This window comes from Dreissena polymorpha, chromosome 6 (assembly GCF_020536995.1).
Source record: "Dreissena polymorpha isolate Duluth1 chromosome 6, UMN_Dpol_1.0, whole genome shotgun sequence".
In the NCBI taxonomy this organism is placed as follows: Eukaryota; Metazoa; Mollusca; class Bivalvia; order Myida; family Dreissenidae; genus Dreissena; species Dreissena polymorpha.
In genome coordinates this window covers 4,146,302-4,166,198 of record NC_068360.1, presented here as the reverse complement: position 1 = coordinate 4,166,198, position 19,897 = coordinate 4,146,302, and the positions used below count along the sequence as shown (strand labels likewise).

The 19,897-nt window shown below is 35.9% G+C and overlaps 2 protein-coding genes across 9 annotated transcripts in view; one reads left to right on the top strand and one right to left on the bottom strand.

Moving 5' to 3' along the window:
- LOC127833774 (major facilitator superfamily domain-containing protein 1-like) overlaps positions 1 to 19,897 on the top strand; it is a 124,632-nt gene that overhangs the window by 82,648 nt on the left and 22,087 nt on the right. The window lies entirely within an intron of this gene.
- Positions 1 to 19,897, bottom strand: part of LOC127833765 (DNA-directed RNA polymerase II subunit RPB1-like) — a 149,812-nt gene that overhangs the window by 124,128 nt on the left and 5,787 nt on the right. Inside the window, exons 7-9 of the mRNA XM_052359191.1 lie at positions 13,754 to 13,974; positions 5,031 to 5,163; positions 1,093 to 1,217 (exon numbers count right to left, since the gene is read on the bottom strand). Coding sequence (XP_052215151.1) covers positions 1,093 to 1,217; positions 5,031 to 5,163; positions 13,754 to 13,974 — 479 coding nt within the window. The remainder of the gene's footprint in view (positions 1 to 1,092; positions 1,218 to 5,030; positions 5,164 to 13,753; positions 13,975 to 19,897) is intronic.

The following is a 19,897-nucleotide window of genomic DNA, read 5'->3' as shown; positions in this document are numbered from 1 at the left end:
AATTACCGTTACTGATTAACACTCGCGCATTTATAAAATTCGGACTTTAAAATTGGGGAATATGTATTTAAGATCGAGTCCAGTGCACAGTTGTCAGATGTTGATAATAGCAGCGTTTCATCGATGGTCAAGTCTACTGATGCAAACCTGGTTCAATTTGAGGCAGGTTATCTTACAGAACCTGAGGCTACGAGTCCTGATTTAGACAGATCATACTCTCAAGCACGGTTTCAGTTAAAAAGAGAGTTAAGTTTAATAAACTCATTGTTTAGTGGTTATAGAAACATGATATAGTAGAAAATCACTCACCATGTTCATGTGAATATGCAACTTATTATTTGTACATGTTTTAAAACGTTTCCAGCATAATTAATAAATTTCCCAATTTGGATAAAAATGCCACTGATTTTTCCAATTTGACCGGTACCGGTACCATTCCCAAAGTGGTGAGGAAAAACGCTGCTTTTTAAAATCTTCAAAATATGGGGGTAATCAACATGTGTGCAAGTGCAAAACATTTTTAGAGTCCTTAAAACAGCAGAGAAAAATTATGGTAGAACAGTGGGTTGAAATGGTTGGTTAACACATTTCTTTAAAGCTAATACTCAATGATTTCCTTTAATCTTTTCACAACATAATGTTTCCCAGAAATCTATATTCTATATGAATTAAAGCACTAGTTGTAAGTGCGTGCTCAACTTTGTTGTTTATATCAAATCAAATGAAATATTTCACCACAACACAGTCTAAATTTACATAGAAAGGTTTGAGGCAAAAGCTGAGGTTTGGTGAAAAACAGACATAACTGTAATTTTAACTTAGAACCACAAAAACAGTCTGTGAATCATTTGAGCTGCTCTCTGGGAAAACGAGGCTTAATGCATGTGCGTTAAGAGTTGTCCCTGATTAGCCTACGCAGTCTGCACAGCTTATTAGGGATGCCACTTTCCGGCGTGTGCGCCTTATGGTAGTTGTTTAATAGAAAGTCTCTTGTTTTAAGCTCTTGAAGACTGTGAAGGCTAATAAGGGGCCACATTTAAAGCATTAAACCCTGTTTTCCCAAAAAAGGCTCATTCATAATAAGACACGTACCTGAGGTTCATCCTGAATGTGGACCAGGGCAGCACCTTCACCTGGTGACACATCATACTCATCTTGTGAAGGGTGGGCTGTCGGTTGAACACGATATAGTCCCCGTCCTGCATGTGACGCTCAACCTGGCAGGAATACCAGGAGCTTTTTAAACAATTGTTGACATTGTAATGTACAATTCACAATTTATTCTGGGAAAGTCCAAATGTAATTTAATGGGTATGTGATTTTTTCTTTTGCAAACATTGGTGGAAACAAATGAAGTGTTTATGGAAATGTGAAGTCCCCAAAGATCATTTAATGAAACTGTAAATAAGCGGAAAATCCCAATGTTTTCCACTGATTGGGGAATTATTTATTATTAATTAGCGAACAGAAAAACTGAACATCTTTTATAAACTGCATTTATTGCTTGTATTAAATTAGTCTATTTCACCACAATTTACTATTTTAAAGATGACAAGTTGTATTAAAAACAATTTAAATCTCACTGATATTTTTTAATCTTGCATGTCAGTGCCCCAGATAAGGTGCGTACATGTGTCTTTCACCCTATTAAAATGTTTTAAAACGCAAAGAAATACAATATCATGCGTATTGAAAACGCATTCGAATTGAATTTTATGCAAATTCGTCAAATTTGATGAGTACAATACAATCACTTCGATACAAAATGCTTTGCTCATTTTCTGTACTTTCTCTTTGGAATTATTATCGTAATGGGGCGACACTTTCATTAAGCAAGCGCCTGGATGACTGAGCAGGAAAACAGTCAAAGTTATCCAAACGCTCTGTGGACTAGATTTCATTGTAAAATAAAGCGTTGACCAAATTATTTACGAAGACATACAAGCGTTTTAAATCTGACTTAATACGTCTACCATTGTGCATGTCTATGTAAAGCGTCTGTACTTTCAGCTTCTATTATGATGTGTTATAAAGTCTAAGAGAGGTCGAAAGACGTCCCCGATTGTTGCTCCAAAATATCAGTTGATCGCAAACGTTTTCGTACCAAGAAAGCAAAAGCCAATAAGTGCCGAATCATTCATGTTATCATTTTTTTTAAAGTTTAAATTATGGACAGTTTCAAGGATTAGAGATATAGAGAATAATAGGTTAGTGTTGATTATAGATCAGGTTTATCATGCGAGGCTTAGAAAACAAAAAGCACGAGCCTTGGCGAGTGCTTTTTCGTTTTCGTGCCGAGCATGATAAATCTGATCTATAATCAACACTAACCTATTATTCTATTTATCCCACTTTTTATTCAGTAAACTATTTTTATTTAAACGAAATAAGTTTTCATGAGTGTTTGTCGTACTTTGATAATGACTGTAGTGTAACCAAGGTCAGTGTATTACTCCGCGTTCCAAAAATAACCGCTGATCAAATAATCATTTTTTTAAAATCAGAATATCGTTCTGTAACAAAGTGTCGAGCGTTATTTATTACACTTTTAATCATATTGAATTGCAAATCTTTAAGTTTTATGATATCAATATGGCATTAAGTTGTTATATACAAGGAACTACATTTGTTTACAACGTAGCCTAACACCACACACAATTCACTTTCGATATCAAACTATCGAGTCGATCACGAGGTGCACAATATTTCCTTCTTTGTTATAAAATGAGGTTATTTCGTGACAAAATAACAAAGATTACTTGGATTTAAGCTAATTATATACATTAACATTTTGAATGTTGAAAGTGGCACCAAAGAATTGTGAGGCAAAGTTGTTCGAACTAGAGAAAGACATTTGCAAGTGAAGTGACTGGGTGGGGCGAACATCAAGATCAACTTGTTCGACGGTAGACATCGGTTGTCTAGGCTGCATTTCGGCCATAGTTTCAGTGCGTGAAGGTGAACAAGAGGAATCTGTTGGATTGTTACATTTACTGGACTGAGCAAGAATGAACACTTTTGCTGCTGTTCAACAGATATGTTGGAATAATTGGTTATGGACTGGACATTTTTGTGCCCTGTTATGGCCATGGTTTCAGTGGGTGGAATGTTTGCATTTCGAAGTTTTTGGACCAGGAATTTGCGAACTGAGTGGTTCGTTATTCACTTGTGCTTGAGAAAGCCAGCGTCTTTTGCCATGGCCTTCAGCATCTGACCTAACTTGTTGACACCCAATTGTTGACGCAAGAATCACCGGGATGCAGTGTCATTTGTGCGTATTGCCAGGTAGAAAAGATGCTTTAAAGAAAAATCAGATGGACGCATATCCGAGTACATCTTGTAAATGAACACAGGATTTCTTGGTCCAGACGATTGTTTTCTACGGTCAAAGGGGAGCAACTCGAACTGACTTCTTCAAAGGGGAGCAACAACAACAGAACCTATTTGCATAGTGTTAAATTTACCTAATACTAGGTTTTAATGACAATAAATGACAAAAAACTCGTTTTTTTGCTACTTTCCTTTGTTTTAAGGTCATTAAGATTGACAAACATTTGAGATTGTTTTTATTATTGATGCACTTGGCAAATACAGGTGACGAGGTGCGTGGGAAAAAGTAGTCCCGGTTCGGCAGTTGATGACGTCATTTCGTGCCATTGATTATAGCCTTGCCGTTGATTATAGATGAAATTTAATCAACGGGGCTTTAATCAACCGATTTCGCTGTAAAAGTGGGATAAGTTATGAAACATCATTGTATTAAAGTAAATGATGATAGTTTACAGTTTTATTGAATCAATACAAGTGTGCAGCTTCAACAGAAGTAAAGCGGCAATAATTTTACAGTATGCATTTTTATATCTCATTTCACCCTATTTCAAGAATGAAATCACCCTTTTTTTTCAAAATCAATGGGTGAAAACCCTATTTCTCAAATAATTATCTGGGGTACTGGTATGTTCATTGTTAACAATATTAATAAAGATTCTTGCTAAAAAAAAAGATTGATCAATGAGCATTAAAAACCTGATTTTTATAAATAACAGGCGTTGGTCTAAACATATTTAAATCCTGGTTACAAAAACCAACATTCCTTGATGAATCAGTATTTTCCAATTTATTTTTTCTAACAGATGCCTGTCCTTAAAAAATCAAAACTGAAACAAGATGTGTTTGTGAAACACAATGTCCCCCTATATGATGTTTGACCTTGAAGGATGACCTTGACCTTGACCCTTCACCACTCAAAATGTGCAGCTCCATGAGATACACATGTATTTCAAATATAATATATTATAATAAAATTGCTAGCTTCAATATTGCAGAAGTGACATTACATGAGCAATTTTGACCCATATATTTGACCTTGAAGGATGACCTTGACCTTTCACCACTCAAAATGTGCAGCTCCATGAGATACACACGCATGCCAAATATCAAGTTGCTATCTTCAATATTGCAAAAGTATTCATAATAAGCGATTTGGGCCACATATATTTGACCTCTGACCTTGAAGGATGACCTTGACCTTTCACCACTCAAAATGTGCAGCTCCATGAGATACACATGCATGCCAAATATCAAGTTGCTATCTTCAATATTGCAAAAGTATTCATAAAATAAGCAATTTGGGCCACATACATTTGACCTCTGACCTTGAAGGATGACCTTGACCTTTCATCACTCAAAATGTGCAGCTCCATGAGATACACATGCATGCCAAATATCAAGTTGCTATCTTCAATATTGCAAAAGTATTCATAAAATGAGCGATTTTGGCCACATATTTGACCTCTGACCTTGAAGGATGACCTTGACCTTTCACCACTCAAAATGTGCAGCTTCATGAGATACACGTTGCATGCCAAATATGAAGTTGCTATCTTCAATATTGCAAAAGTTATTGCAAAATGTTTAAGTTTGCGCAAACCAACCAACAGACCAACAGACAGGGCAAAAACAATATGTCCCCCACTACTATAGTGGGGGACATAAAAAGGGTACTGATTTTTATTAACCAATATCAATACCTTGTACCCAATCTGGAGATGCAGGTCACTGGCCTTCGGGTGGAATCGTAAATCAATTCTCTCCCCATTGTCTCTCACAATGTACTTGGCCCCCGGGTACTGGTTGGCACCTCTACGTACCAGCTCATGCAGTCTGCAAAAACGGAATCCATTTTTGATTGCTAGTAAATGCAACTAGGCATAGCAATTAAGGTGTGGACAAATCAGTAGATGCTCCCAAATGTCAGAAATCTGGGCTACCATAGGCTAAAAATTTACAAAACCAAAATTTGCCATGCTTTAGGGAAATTCTTATTATTATTCTACCTCTTTTAAGGAGTTTACAAAGAAAATGTTTTGGTTAAATAGCACGGGTCAGTTGAAACCATTTAATGATTATGAAATGGACCAACCAATTAATGATTACAAAATGGACCAGGCTTACACCAATGGCCTGGGCCCAATTCCCTAACAAGAGGGCCTGAAAGGCCCATAGTCGTTCACCTGAGATACCAAGATATTATTGGGACAAATCTTCTGACCAAGTTTCATGAAGACCTGAAAATAAATGTGGCCTCTAGAGTTTTAACAAGGTTTTACTATAGCCATATAAGGAAAAATGCCCCGACCCTGGCAGCCATGTTTTTCAACCAACCGGAATCATTTTTGATCTCGTCCAAGATATTATCGGGATGAATCTTCTGACCAAGTTTCATGAAGATAGGACAGTTAATGTGGCCTCTAGAGTGTTAACACGATTTTACTATTGCCATTTAAGAAAAAATGCCCCGCCCCTTGGAAGCCATGTTTTTCAAGCAAACCAGTCTTGGCCGTAACCCGCTCGACCATCGACCAGGTCGAGTGATTTTTGCGTCAGCCGAGTGAAAATTCTAAGCCGGTAGCCCGATGGGTCGAGTGCTTTTTTCGTGTCCGAACTTAGGAACGAGTCCGAAATAGCTTCATATAGACGCTTTTTTTGAAGACTGCATTGGTTATTTCCCTTGAGCACTTATTGATTAGACCCTTATTGAACAGTGTAAGTTGTAAGTCGATCTCGCGAGACGCTATAACAATTATTATTACTTGGAGGAGAACTTGCGGCGTAACATTTATTTTAATGTATTTTCTGTGTTATTTTGAGGGCGCGTCGCACAAAATATGAACAAAACGAAAATTCCAAATGTCATAGAAAAATAATCAGTCTTGGCTTCGTTTTGATGTCTCCAAGTATTGAGAAATTTGTTTATGCGCCTGCATTGCTGACTTGCAGGTATATGCATGTCATACATAATGTAAAAAAATATGCAATTAAAGTTCCTTTTTTTTTTTTATTCAATATCATACATACAATGTAAACATGTATATGATCATACAACATAGTGATTGCACAAAGCAATAAAGTTCAGACATGTTATACAAGATATGCTAATATATATTTATTTTTTTAGAGAGAAAAGAAATGAACAACAGAGGAATAGTTATGAAAAATGATGAGTTGTATAAAGTCGGAAGAAAGCATACTGGACTTGTGTGTTTTGTTGTATATTCACAATGATCTTGTCAGATTGAAAAATAAAAATAAAAAAATAAACAAAACTATTTTAGAGAGATAAACTAACATTAGAGTGAAATGTATATAAGTGGACAAAACATTATGAGAATTTTATCCGATTCCATTTTTGTTCAAAGATTTGTAATGTGTCATTACTGAGGGCTATTTCTTTCTGTATCTGTATTTTTAGTTTAAAGCTATGGACAAAACAATTAAAATTTGGTACTTGTTTTTTGTACTTCATGTTTAAGATAAAATATTCCATCAATATAACCATAAAATTCACAATATTATTACAGTCTATTGATTTCAATGAGTTAATTCCGAAACTTACATTTAAGAAAGATAGTTTAACGTTTAGTTGATGTTGTTCAAGAAAGGATATTAATTGATTCCAAATAGGCTGGATGTGTTTGCACTCCCAAAAAAGATGTTCTATAGTTTCAATGTTTTCACTGCAGAAGTCACACAGATTTGAGTTAAATAATTTGCATTTAAAGAGATATTTATTTGTAGCTATAATTCTATGGATGTATTTATATTGAACATTTCTCAGTGTGCTTTCAATAGTTGCTTTATATGGCATGGTAAATATGTGTTTCCAATTAAGTTCATTTTTTCTCCAAAAAGGACTTGCCATTTATTTTGGATTTTGGAGTTTTCTGTAAGGTTTTTAATTTGTAGTGTGTAGAATATTTTACTTGTTTTGTTTTTTCTTCCAAGTATGTTTTCTATAAATGTTGTTTGAGTACATGGTGTATTATTTGTATTGATTTCAGATTTAATATGTATGGGTATGCTTTTGATTAGTGTGCAGTACTTCAGAAAATTATTTGAAGGTATTCCGTATATGTAGCATATATTATCAAAAGATTTGAAATCCTTAATTCTGTAGTCATATAATTGGTTGACATATTTAATGCTTCGTTCAAACCAGTCTTTATAGAAAAACGTCTTATTGTTTGAAGTTATATTTTTATTGTTCCATAAAATTGTTCTACTGCTGGTTTGGGTTTCTAAGTTATGAGTGACATCACTCCACGCTGATAGAACATCAGACAGAAATATGTTTTCGTTTGCAATTTCATGTAAGATAGTATTGCTGATGTTACATTCAAAGAGTAAGGAGTCACCATATTTTTTTAGGATTTTCTGGTAGAATAATTTCCATTTACTCGTATTGGTATTATCTAGGTATCGTTTAACCCAGCTGCATTTGACTGCATTCAAGAATGAGTCAATGTTCGTTAATTGGGCCATCCTTTAAAAATTGTTTGTTTGGCATTACCCAACCCAGGTAAATTTGGGTGAGTCGGTAGGTAGGGATTTTTTTTAAATATTTTTTTTCCTGACATTGAACTCCGACATATACCAAACTAAAAGTTAATTATCAAATAAAGCTCCAAGTCTTCTGCCTCATGAAAGGAAATTGGTAAAGATTTCCTGCACTGTCTGTATCACCGCACGTGTATTCGTAAGTCTGTTTTTTCTTTAAAGAGCTTCTTTTCATTTACTTATTTTTTATACGACTTTTGCCATCGGCCATTATATTGTAGGCAGACGACAATATCAACTGTGTATTCCAGTATCTGCGCATGAATGACCCAATATTACCTGATAGCGAACTCAATGTTGATTGGCCCGCTACCATATGCGCTTCCAATTGTTCATGGAAACAAAGAGAAAAATAGTTTTTAAAAAGCACTCCGGATTAAAATGTCGGATGTTTTCAATGAAATTTAACGAGATTTAAGCATATTCGCAAATTATATTTTTCTAGAGCCAAATTCCCTATTCTTTCGCAAATGGCGAACGACAGCGCGAGCCCTGTAGTAGTGAGCATTTATTCCAATAATAACACGTTCGCAATGCTCGAGAAAACACATCACTACGAGGAAACCAATAAAAAAAACGTATCTAGCGGAATTCCGTTTAAAAATAAGTACTGACGTGTTTTACCAGGAAAACTGCTGGGGATTTCTGAATCATCGGCCTCTTTTTGATTGCAATCAGGGGGTTCCAAATCTATTTTTAGATACGATCCGTTTGTTGTCTCCGACTTCACTCTGGGATTTAATTGTCATCTGGTCGTACTGTATTAAGATTGTTGCATCTTTGAAAAGCTTATTTAAAATGCAGTTTATTGATATAGAACACATTGTCCCTCCCAAAATACACACGACCGGTCGGGCATGTTCCTGGGACATTGGCTAGCCCGGACCTAGGTACAGGCAGTGAATGTCGTTCGGACGTGCCTTAGTGTTAAGCCCTGCCTTATTGTTAATGAAGTGCACATGGTAACTGGCCAATCAGCATTGAGCTCGCTTACACATGACATGACGTTGTCGAATGAAACGACAGAACAGGTGGAGCTATCGGATAATATTGGGTCATTTCTGCGCAGAAGTTGTATAATTTGAATACACATTTAATATCGCCGTCTGCCTCCAAAATAGCGACCTGTCGGAAAGTCGTATAAAGAGATAAGCAAATGAAACAAAAACGTGACAATACCCGTCAATAAATATTTCTAAGCTGACCACTCTTTATCTTTCTTCCGAATATTTACCGATCTAAATTAAATAGTGATAATTAATTAATTAGTTATTAGCGATAATATTACACATCTCTGCCGATTGCCGAATTGAATTGTAAGGTGATAATTAATTAATTTTTTTTTTTACTCCCAAACTATCCTTAACGACAGCAGCGTATTTTAATTAAAGGGATACGAGAAAAACAAGAGCGGTTTAATTGTATTAAAAGTCTAATGAATCGCATATGCATATGTCAAATAAATAGGCGACTCAAATAAATACCGGTACGCGTTTTGTTAATTGCTATTCTAGATATCCTTGAAAGAGCATTCAATTAAATGACGCAAATAACCGGAAAGGATAAAAAGCGGAAGGACAAATTTAGCGGAAAGAAGTTCCGGCGAGCAAAAAAAATTTTTTTTTGGAACGTAACAAAAAAAGTTCAGTTGGGCCGATTTTAGTGGGTCGGTCGGGTTATGCCAAACAAAAGAATTTTTAAGGATGGCCTTGGATACCTCCATTTTCTACAGATTGAATTAACTGAGTTCTTTTTATTTTATCAGGCTTACCATCCCATATGAAATTAAATATTGCTGATTTTATATCGTTAATAACATCATTTGGTGGATTTGGGAGAACTGTTAATACATATATTAATTTAGGAAGTGCAAACGTTTTCAATACTGTGTTTTTTCCGATTAGTGTAAGATTACGATGATGCCATGATTTTAAACAGTTTTTAAAATTCTGTAATTTAGGAAGTATGTTTTTAAGAACTGTATCCTTTTCATTATTTGTGAATGTAATTCCTAACGTTGTGGCTTCATCAGATGTTCAATTAAATTTCATTTCTTTTTTATATTGAACATTACTTTGTTTTAATTTACCTACTCGTAGCACAGTACATTTACTTTTGTTTAGTTTAAGACCCGATATCATTCCGTAAAGGGTTAGCGACTCTATTAGGTTATGGAAAGAATCGTAATTGTTTTTTTAAAAATAAGTTGCATCGTCAGCAAATAGGGATTGTTTGATTTCTTCGTCAGGTTCTAGTGATATGCCTTTTATGTGTTTATTTGATTGGATGTGATGTGATAGATACTCGATGCATATAATAAATAGCGATGATGCGAGTGGACATCCTTGTCTAACCCCTCGTTCGATGTTAAAACTGTTTGAAAAGAAGCCATTGTTAATGATTATACTGTTAATATCGGTATAGAATAGTTTTACCCATTGAATGAGACTTTCACCAAAGTTCATATTTTCTAAACAAGAGAACATAAATGAATGATCAAGCGAATCGAATGCCTTTTCAAAGTCTGCAGAGAATATTAGACCAGGATTATTTGAATTGTTGAAATAGTTTATGCATTCTTGGATAAGACGAACGTTTTCACCAATGTAACGTCCTTTTATGAAACCAGATTGAGATTTTGAAATGATTGATGGTAATATTTTTTTTATTCTGTTTGCTATAATTTTAGTTGCAATTTTATAATCATTGTTTAGTAAACTAATTGGGCGCCAGTTTGATAAGGATTCTAAGTTTTTTCCAGGCTTTGGAATAAGTGATATAATACCTTGTTTTTGTAGCGTAGTTAAGTTTTTGTTGTTAAATGAATAGTTAAGTGAATTAATTAGATGTGTTTTTATATCATTCCAGAATATTTTATAAAATTCGATTGTGATGCCATCAGATCCTGCGCTTTTGTTATTTTGCATTTCTTTTCTTTTAAATAATTAATTTAAAAAATTAAATATCATGCACTAACTTACAAGTATAGTTTTTTACAGATAAAGTTTATCTGTCAAGGAACAAATCCTGACAGTAAATTCAAAGGTGTATTATACTGCATTTTAGATGCTGCTAAAATAGGCAAAACGGCGATAAACCATATGTGGCTTGGGCGAAAGAACTACTGCTACAAATGTCGTTTTAGATTTAGAATACTCAGAAGTTTGGGCAGGAAAGTTGCCTCCTTGTGCTACGTCTTATGCACAGGTATTATTGCTAGTTTGACATTTAATTTACTTTATTCATATATGTGTTTGGAAAATTTATATCATGTTATACATGTACAATTGTTTATAGGCCACCTTAAGGAGCATAAATGATATGTCAGACCTGGATGTCGGAGACTCAGACAATGACCATGATGGAATGGAGATGTCAGGAGACCTTGTGTTAATATTTTTGTAAGATATTAACAGTGAATAAAAACAGAATCAAGTTTTTATTTGTTTAATCTTTATTGTTCTATGTTTCATCAATACAAACATAGTTACAAATGTAACAGAATAATAACTTTTAATTCGGGCTAGTTAAAATTGATTCGGGCTAGTGAAATTTCAAAGCTGGTAGCCCAACCAGGCAAGTGCCTAAAAAAAATTAATGCCAAGACTGAAGCAAACATAATTATTTTCAAATTCATCCAAGATATCATAGAGGCCAATCTTCTGACCAAACGTCATGAAGATTGGACAATAAATGTGGCCTCTAGAGAGTTAACAAGGTTTTAATACAGCCATATAAGGCAAAATGACCCACTCCTGGTGGCCATGTTTTTAAAGCAACCAAAACCATTTTCAAACTCATCCAATGTATCATTGGGACAAATCTTTTGATTAAGTTTCATGATGATCGGAAAATAAATGTGACCTCTAGAGTGTTAACAAGGTTTTACTATAGCCATATAAGAAAAAATGCCCTGACCCCGTGGTGGCCATGTTTTTCAACCAACCGGCATCATTTTTTAACTCGTCCAAGATATTATTGGGATGAATCTTCTGACCAAGTTTCATGATCGGACTAAAAATGTGGCCTTTAGAGTGTTAACAAGATTTTACTATAGCCATATTTAGCCATATAAGGAAAAATGCCCCGCACCTTGGGCCAGGGTTCTCAATAACTTTTGAGCCAACAGGCCAGAATGTGAAACCAACAGGCCTTCTAGGGGGGTTCGGGGGCATGCTTCCCCCACAAAATTTTAAAATTTAGCACTTGATTTCCTGCATTTTGGGCCATTTTATGGCCATTTTAATGGTCAACCAGGAACTTTAATTTGAGCATTTTTGTGCATTTTATATATTTTAGCTTTTTTAACGGCTTGCCCTAATTCATTTAAAATATGATTTTTCACAAATAAAGTGTATCATAATTCGGATAAAAACGACTTTCGGATATGTAATTGCACTCGATTTTTAGGGTCAATTTTTATGATTTTGACAGGTTCTTTTTGCACAAAGTTCCAATTTGGTTATTTTATTCTCATGAGTAAAAAACTTCGATTTTGGATTGGGAATGGGGCCGAAATTCGGCCCTACAGGAATGGGCGGAAAAGGCCGGATGGTCTGTCCCACATGCACATTTTGCTTGACACTCTAGTTTGAAATGTAACTGAATTAAAACAAACTTTCAAAACAACAAAAACTTTGCATTAACACAAAAAACGCAATCAATCAGGAACAAAAATTCACCATGTGATGAGAAGAACGTCAAAATATTTGACTGCTTTTTTACCGATTCCAATTTGCACATTTTCATTGTTGTTGTTGTTGTGATGCGTTAAGGGAGATAATCAAGCGACGTCTTTGCTTAATAGCAAAAGGAGCAAAATTAACGAAAAGACACGCACATTTCGAAAAGTAAATTGACGATTTTCCGAATCTGAGCGATTTTTAACCGGCCAAAATCTGATTTCAAACTACCGATTTGGCCAGCGGCCGGCTCTTATTGAGAACCCTGACTCGGCAGCCATGTTTTTCAAGCAAACACTATCATTTTCTAACTCATCCAAGATATCATTGGGACAAATCTTCTGACCAAGCTTCACGAAGATCGGAAAATAAATGTGGCCTCTAGAGTGTTAACAAGGTTTTACTATAGCCATGTAAGGAAAAATGCCCCGTCCCCTGGCTAAGTTTCATGAAGATAGGACAATAAATGTGGCCTCTATAGTGTTAACAAGATTTTACTATAGCCATATAAGGAAAAAATGCCCCGCCACTTGGCAGCCATGTTTTTCAAGCAAAGGTTACCATTTTTGAACACATCCAAGATATCATTGGGACAAATCTTCGGAGCAAGTTTCAGGAAGATCGGAAAATAAATGTGGCCTCTAGAGTGTTAACAAGGTTTTACTATAGCCATATAAGGAAAAATGCCCCGCCCCCTGGTGGCCATGTTTTTCAACCAACCGGCATCATTTTCAAACTCGGCAAAGATATTATTGGGATGAATCTTCTAACCAAGTTTCATGAGGATCATACAATAAATGAGGCCTCTAGAGTGTTAACAAGATTTTAAGGGGTGGGGAAAAATGCCTCGCCCCTTGGCAGCCATGTTTTTCAAGCAAACGTTACCATTTTCGAACTAATCCAAGATATCATCGAGACCAATCTTCTGACCAAAATTCATTAAGATTGGACAATAAATGTGGCCTCTAGAAAGTTAACAAGGCAAAGGTTGACGCCGCACAACGCACAAAGGACGACATACGACGGACAGAAGGCGATCACAAAAGCTCACCATGAGCACAACTCCATGAGCACGTTGTGCTCATGTGAGCTAAAAACAAAGCCCTTGTAAACCCAAACTAAATGCTGTCAATATCAGCTAACAAACCGGCTTGTGACAAAAAAAAATTAATTACCTGTCGATATTAAATGGCGTGACGATCTCCGGAAAGGTCATGTTCTGTGCTATGGTACGGGGCACTCCGACCTGGTCGATACGGAGATTCGGGTCAGGCGTGATGACGGTACGGGCTGAAAAGTCTACACGTTTACCCATCAGGTTGCCTCTTACTCTGCCTTCCTTGCCCTTCAGGCGCTGCTTGATGGACTTCAGGGGACGGCCGGACTTTTGAACAGCCTGTGGGGGACAATGGATTGTTGGGCTGTGATAATATCTTTGAGTTAAACGGATCCATTCAAACTTCACATTCTTACTAAAATTGAAATGACAAGTACATCTTTTTACAATATTGATGTTAAAGCTTAATTAAATGCAATACTATAATCACCGTCAAACAATTGAATTACTTTAGTTGTTATGCATACTGTTATCTTTGGTCAGAAATATTATTTAGAAAGCAAAACAAAACAAGAGGGCCAAGATGGCCCTAGTTCGCTCACCTGAGAGGAGTCAGTTCATTCAATCTTTACCAAATGTCCAACTTGACCTAGATATTGTCCAGACAAACATCCTGGTCAAGTTTCATCATTATTTCATCTGCGAGTCATGATCAATGTACCTATGAAGTTTCATAATCCTAGGCGTAAGCATTCTTGAGTTATCATCCAGAAACCATTTTTCTAAGTTGAGTCACCGTGACCTTGACAGTCATTGTGTGAATACGTTTTTTGGCACTGTGACCTTGACCTTTCACCTAGTGACCTGATAATCAATAGGGGTCATCTGCGAGTCATGATCATTGCTCCTATGAAGTTTCATGATCCTAGGCATAAGCGTTCTAGATTTATCATCCAGAAACCATTTTACTATTTCAGGTCTCCATGACCTTCACCTTTGATATAGTGACCTGAAAATAAACAGGGGTCATCTTCGAGTCATGATCAATGTACCTATGAAGTTTCATGATCCTAGACATAAGCATTCTTGAGTTATCATCTGGAAACCATTTTACTATTTCGGGTCACCGTGACCTTGACCTTTGACCTAAAAATCAATTGGGGTCATCTACGAGTCATGATCAATGTACCTATGAAGTTTTATGATCCTTGGCCTAAGCATTCTTGGGTTATCATCCAAAAACCATTTTACTAGTTCGGGTCATCGTGACCTTGACCTTTGACCTTGTGACCTGAAAATCAATAAGGGTCATCTACGAATTATGATCAATGTACCTATGAAGTTTCATGATCCTAGGCCTAAGCGTTCCTGAGTTATCATCCAGAAACCATTTTACTATTTTGGGTCGTGACCTTGACCTTTGACCTAGTGACCTGAAAATCAATAGGGGTTATCTGTGAGTCATGATTAATGTATCTATGAAAATTTCATTATCCTAGGTATAAGCGTTCTTGAGTTATCATCCAGAAATCATTTTACTGATTTATAGTCACCGTGACCTTGACCTTTGACCTAGTGACCTTAAAATCAATAGGGGTCATCTGCGAGTCATGATCAATGTACCTATGAAGTTTCATGATCCTAGGCATAAGTGTTCTTGAGTTATTATCCGGAAATCATTTTACTATATCAGGTCATCGTGACCTTGACCATTGACCCAGTGACCTGAAAATCAATAGGAGTCATTTGCGAGTCATGATCAATGTACTTATGAAGTTTCATGATCCTTGGCATAAGCGCTCCTGAGTTATCATTCGGAAACCATCTGGTGGACGGACGGACCGACATGAGCAAAACAATATACCCCCTCTTCTTCGAAAGGGGGGGCATAATGAGAAAACTGCCCCCCTCCCAGCAGCCATGTTATCCAACTGACCTGAACCATTTTTCAACTCAACTCTCGTATCAAGGAAACAATTGTTTTGAGCAAATTTCATGAAAATTGGGCCAAAAATGTGACTTCTACTGTGTTCACATGTTTTCACTATATACATATAGAGAAAAATGCCCCCCCAACTGGCGGCCATGTTTTTTCACCGATCCCAACAATTTTCAAACTCGTCGAAATATCAATAAACCAATGTTTTGACCAACTTTCATGATGATTGGGCAAAAATTGTGACTTCTAAAGTGTTTACAAGCAGACCTGTTTACCCTACCGATTGCTTCTCAGTAATATGGAGGGCATCTCTCAGTAGTTTTGAGCCGTTGTCAGTAGTTTTTAAGTTTTCAATCATTTTGAGCATTAAAACACCATGACTGGGTCACATATCAGTTTATCGGTACAAAAAGCATTAGACGAATTTACTTGCTAATAATAAAATCTGTAAAGTGATTTTTTTGCTTTGATTTGTTACAGCCTGTGCCATTTGGATTGGGAAAATAAACCATGAAATTGGAAAAAATAGCGCGATAAACCAATAAATTGGGAGACATTAAGCATTATACATATGATTATAAGTAACAAAATAAAAGTGTTTTAAGTGCATGTTTGACAGCATTTTATATTATAAAATGCTGTTTTAATGTCTTCTTTAAATGAAGACAATATTTAATTAATATCCATCCACATGCATATTAAACTTGCAATAATTTATAGATTCTTAAATACACCATTTGATCATAAGCTCTTTAAGAGTAGCTATTAATTTAATTCAGTATTTAAAAAAAATTAAATACCATAAGGGGAAAACATAAACAAATATTGACAAACAACCTTTAGTGTTCTTGTTGTGTTAATGATGTATCACATGGAGTATATTATATAAATAAATAAAATATATTTTATTTGTTTACCTTTCAATATCTTGCACTTGACAACCTCAGTTCAATGCCATTTCATTAATCTGTACAGCGCAACAAACATAAAAAAGCAGAAAATGCATATGCATCTGATTATTCACAGATCCACTAACATATAAATCAAATCATGTTTGTCTCTTTCCATTTTCGAACGATACTCATCTTATTATAAAAAATGCTTTAACTTTGTGAGTAGACTAAACTCCAATTTTCCAACACTCGTTTCCGTGACGCACATTCACTGTGCAGATTTCCGATAAATATTTGTTTTTGTTTTGTTAAATCTCAAACATAGTATGTTGTGTTAATTGACACACGCATTACATTATTCCATAATGACCATTTGATATCCGTTGTTAATTTGAATGGTATTTATAATTTTCGCTGTTAATCGCAATTTCTCGTCTGCTTGCCGCCATCTTGGACGTGTGTAAAAACAGACGTGCTCAATCCCGATACATCGACTATCGTAGGTATTCTCCGCAATAGAGAGAGAGATGTGTATACTGGATAGCAACGTAAAATCGTATATATTCGGCTAAATTTGCGAACCAATATGCAAGTTAGTTGTCGTTCGGTGACGACTCGACAAGCTCTTTCAGCACTCGTTCCCCGGGAGGCTTGAATTTCAACCTTTTTTACTGTGCAAGGGCCAAAATGATTATGATTGATAAATTACCCGTTAAGACCGAAAATAAGCGAAAGTACGATTAATAAAGAGCTGCGCCATGAGCGCATGATACGCCCGTCGTTCGCCAATGAAGTAGTAAGGTAATAAATAACCCTTTGAATCATTTTTTTACTTCAGTTTATTTGTATTTGAATACATGGTTTATTCTATAAGTACATGAGCATGGAGCGCCGTCTCCTTGACATTCAACAAAGTCCCATAACTCTGGAACAACAATTCAGAATTCCGTCAAAAACGAAAGGGGATCAGGGTTTATCAATATTAAGATTGTGTTGAAATTTGAAAAAAATCCATCGAAGGATATTTGAGCTACGGTAGGACATTCAATTAAATCACGAAATTTTGACGAACAAAGTCCCATAACTCTGGAACGACAATTCAGAATTCCGTCAAAAACGAAAGGGGATCAGGGTTTATCAATATTAAGATTGTGTTGAAATTTGAAAAAAATCCATCGAAGGATATTTGAGCTACAGTAGGACATTCAATGAAATCACGAAATTTTGACGAACAAAGTCCCATAACTCTGGAACGACAATTCAGAATTCCGTCAAAAACGAAAGGGGATCAGGGTTTATCAATATTAAGATTGTGTTGAAATTTGAAAAAAATCCATCGAAGGATATTTGAGCTACAGTAGGACATTCAATGAAATCACGAAATTTTGACGAACAAAGTCCCATAACTCTGGAACGACAATTCAGAATTCCGTCAAAAACGAAAGGGCATCAGGGTTTATCAATATAAAGATTGTGTTGAAATTTGAAAAAAATCCATCGAAGGATATTTGAGCTACAGTAGGACATTCAATGAAATCACGAAATTTTGACGAACAAAGTCCCATAACTCTGGAACGACAATTCAGAATTCCGTCAAAAACGAAAGGGGATCAGGGTTTATCAATATTAAGATAATATATATACCATAATACGTCCCGTCATAGACGGGCGTATAAAAACTGAAATTTTACCATTTTGATCGATGGATCCGTAGTTTTTCAGTACAAATCCGTAGTGCGTAGTTTAGCCAAATAATCCGTAGTAACTACGGGGAATCCTTAGAAGTGAACAGGTCTGTACAAGGTTTCTCTATAGCCAAATAGGGAAAACTGCCACTATATACATATAGAGAAAAATGCCCCGCCCACTGGCCAGGGGTTTTTTTAGAAAAAGGGGAAGACGCTGGGTAAAAGGGGAAAATAGAGCGCGAAAGAGACATATTTGGGGAAAAAATAAAAACTGTTCATTTCAATGTCTATAACTCACCTTCAGACTTCAGGGTTTTTTTTAGAAAAAGAGGCATGTCTCTGACCTTTTTGTTCTTAAACACATGAACAAGTATGATATTAAAGTCAAAGTCCTAAATAAAGTTGCAGGGGTAGATCTAATAATGGGAAATGTTTTCAACTGGGGCCGGGGGACGATGTCAATATTGTGATTTCAATTTCATGATGAATGGGAAGATGATTTAGATTTGGTACAGAATTGGAAGGGAAAGGTGCGGCAGCTGCCGATTGTGTACTTTCACTTTCACAATGTTCGATGTTGATTACATGAACCTCCAAATCCTGCTGGGTTTCAACAGTTTTTGATGATTCATTCTTAAAAAATGCGTCGATGCAATTAATATTTTTCCGAGTCCGAACGTTTTATTTTGTTTGTGTATGAACGCCAATTGTGAGACTTTTTTCTGTTTAAATGTTTATATCTTGGCTTTCACATAACCCGGATGAAAATTCAACTGGTTTCCGGTAATTAATTGACGAAACACCCTTCTCGCGCAAGAACGGAATCCAGTAAAATAGTCACATGATTAATACGATTAGTTTGCCGGTTTCCATGACGTAATTTAAGAGCTATATTTAGAATCACTGGTATTCCCAGATTTGAGTGTTCGTCGGGAGAGAGAGCGAGATCCTTGTACATGGTACAAATTGGATAAGTGTCGACTTCCCAAAAGAAAAAAACAACATTTCTTTGAGGGTAAAATATTATATTTTGGTGAAAAATTATATTTTTAGGGGAAAAATTCTGGTAGGGGAAGACGCCGAATATCGGCTTTCTTAGTAAAAAAAAACCCTGCTGGCGGTCATGTTTTTTCACCTATCTCGACCATTTTCGAACTCGTCCGAGACATCAAATGAACCAATGTTTTGACCAACTTTCATGATGATTGGGCAAAAATTGTGACTTCTAGAGTGTTTACAAGGTTTCTCTATAGCCAAATAAGGAAAACTGCCCACTGGCGGCCATGTTTTTCAACAGATCAAAACCACTTTTAAACTCAACCAAGATATCATTAAGACAAATATTTTGACAAAGTTACATGAAGATTGGGCGTGAAATGTGACTTCTACAGTGTTTACAAGGTTTTTCTTTTTTTGACCTAGTGACCTAGTTTTTGACCCGTCACAACCCAGTATCGAACTCGGCCGAGATTTCATTGGGACAAAGCTTCTGACCAAGTTTCATGAAGATGGGACAAGAAATGTGGCCTCTAAAGTGTCATCAAATGTTAACGGACAGACGGACAGACGACGGACAAAGACCGGTCACAACAGCTCACCTGAGCAATCAGGTGAGCTAAAAAAAACAACTAATTGTGAATGCATACCAATCATTTCAAAGAAAGTAAATAAAAATCGGGACATAAAAAATCATTTTCACAGTGAAGTACTCAATCAAAAAGTGCATCAAGCTTCAATAACAA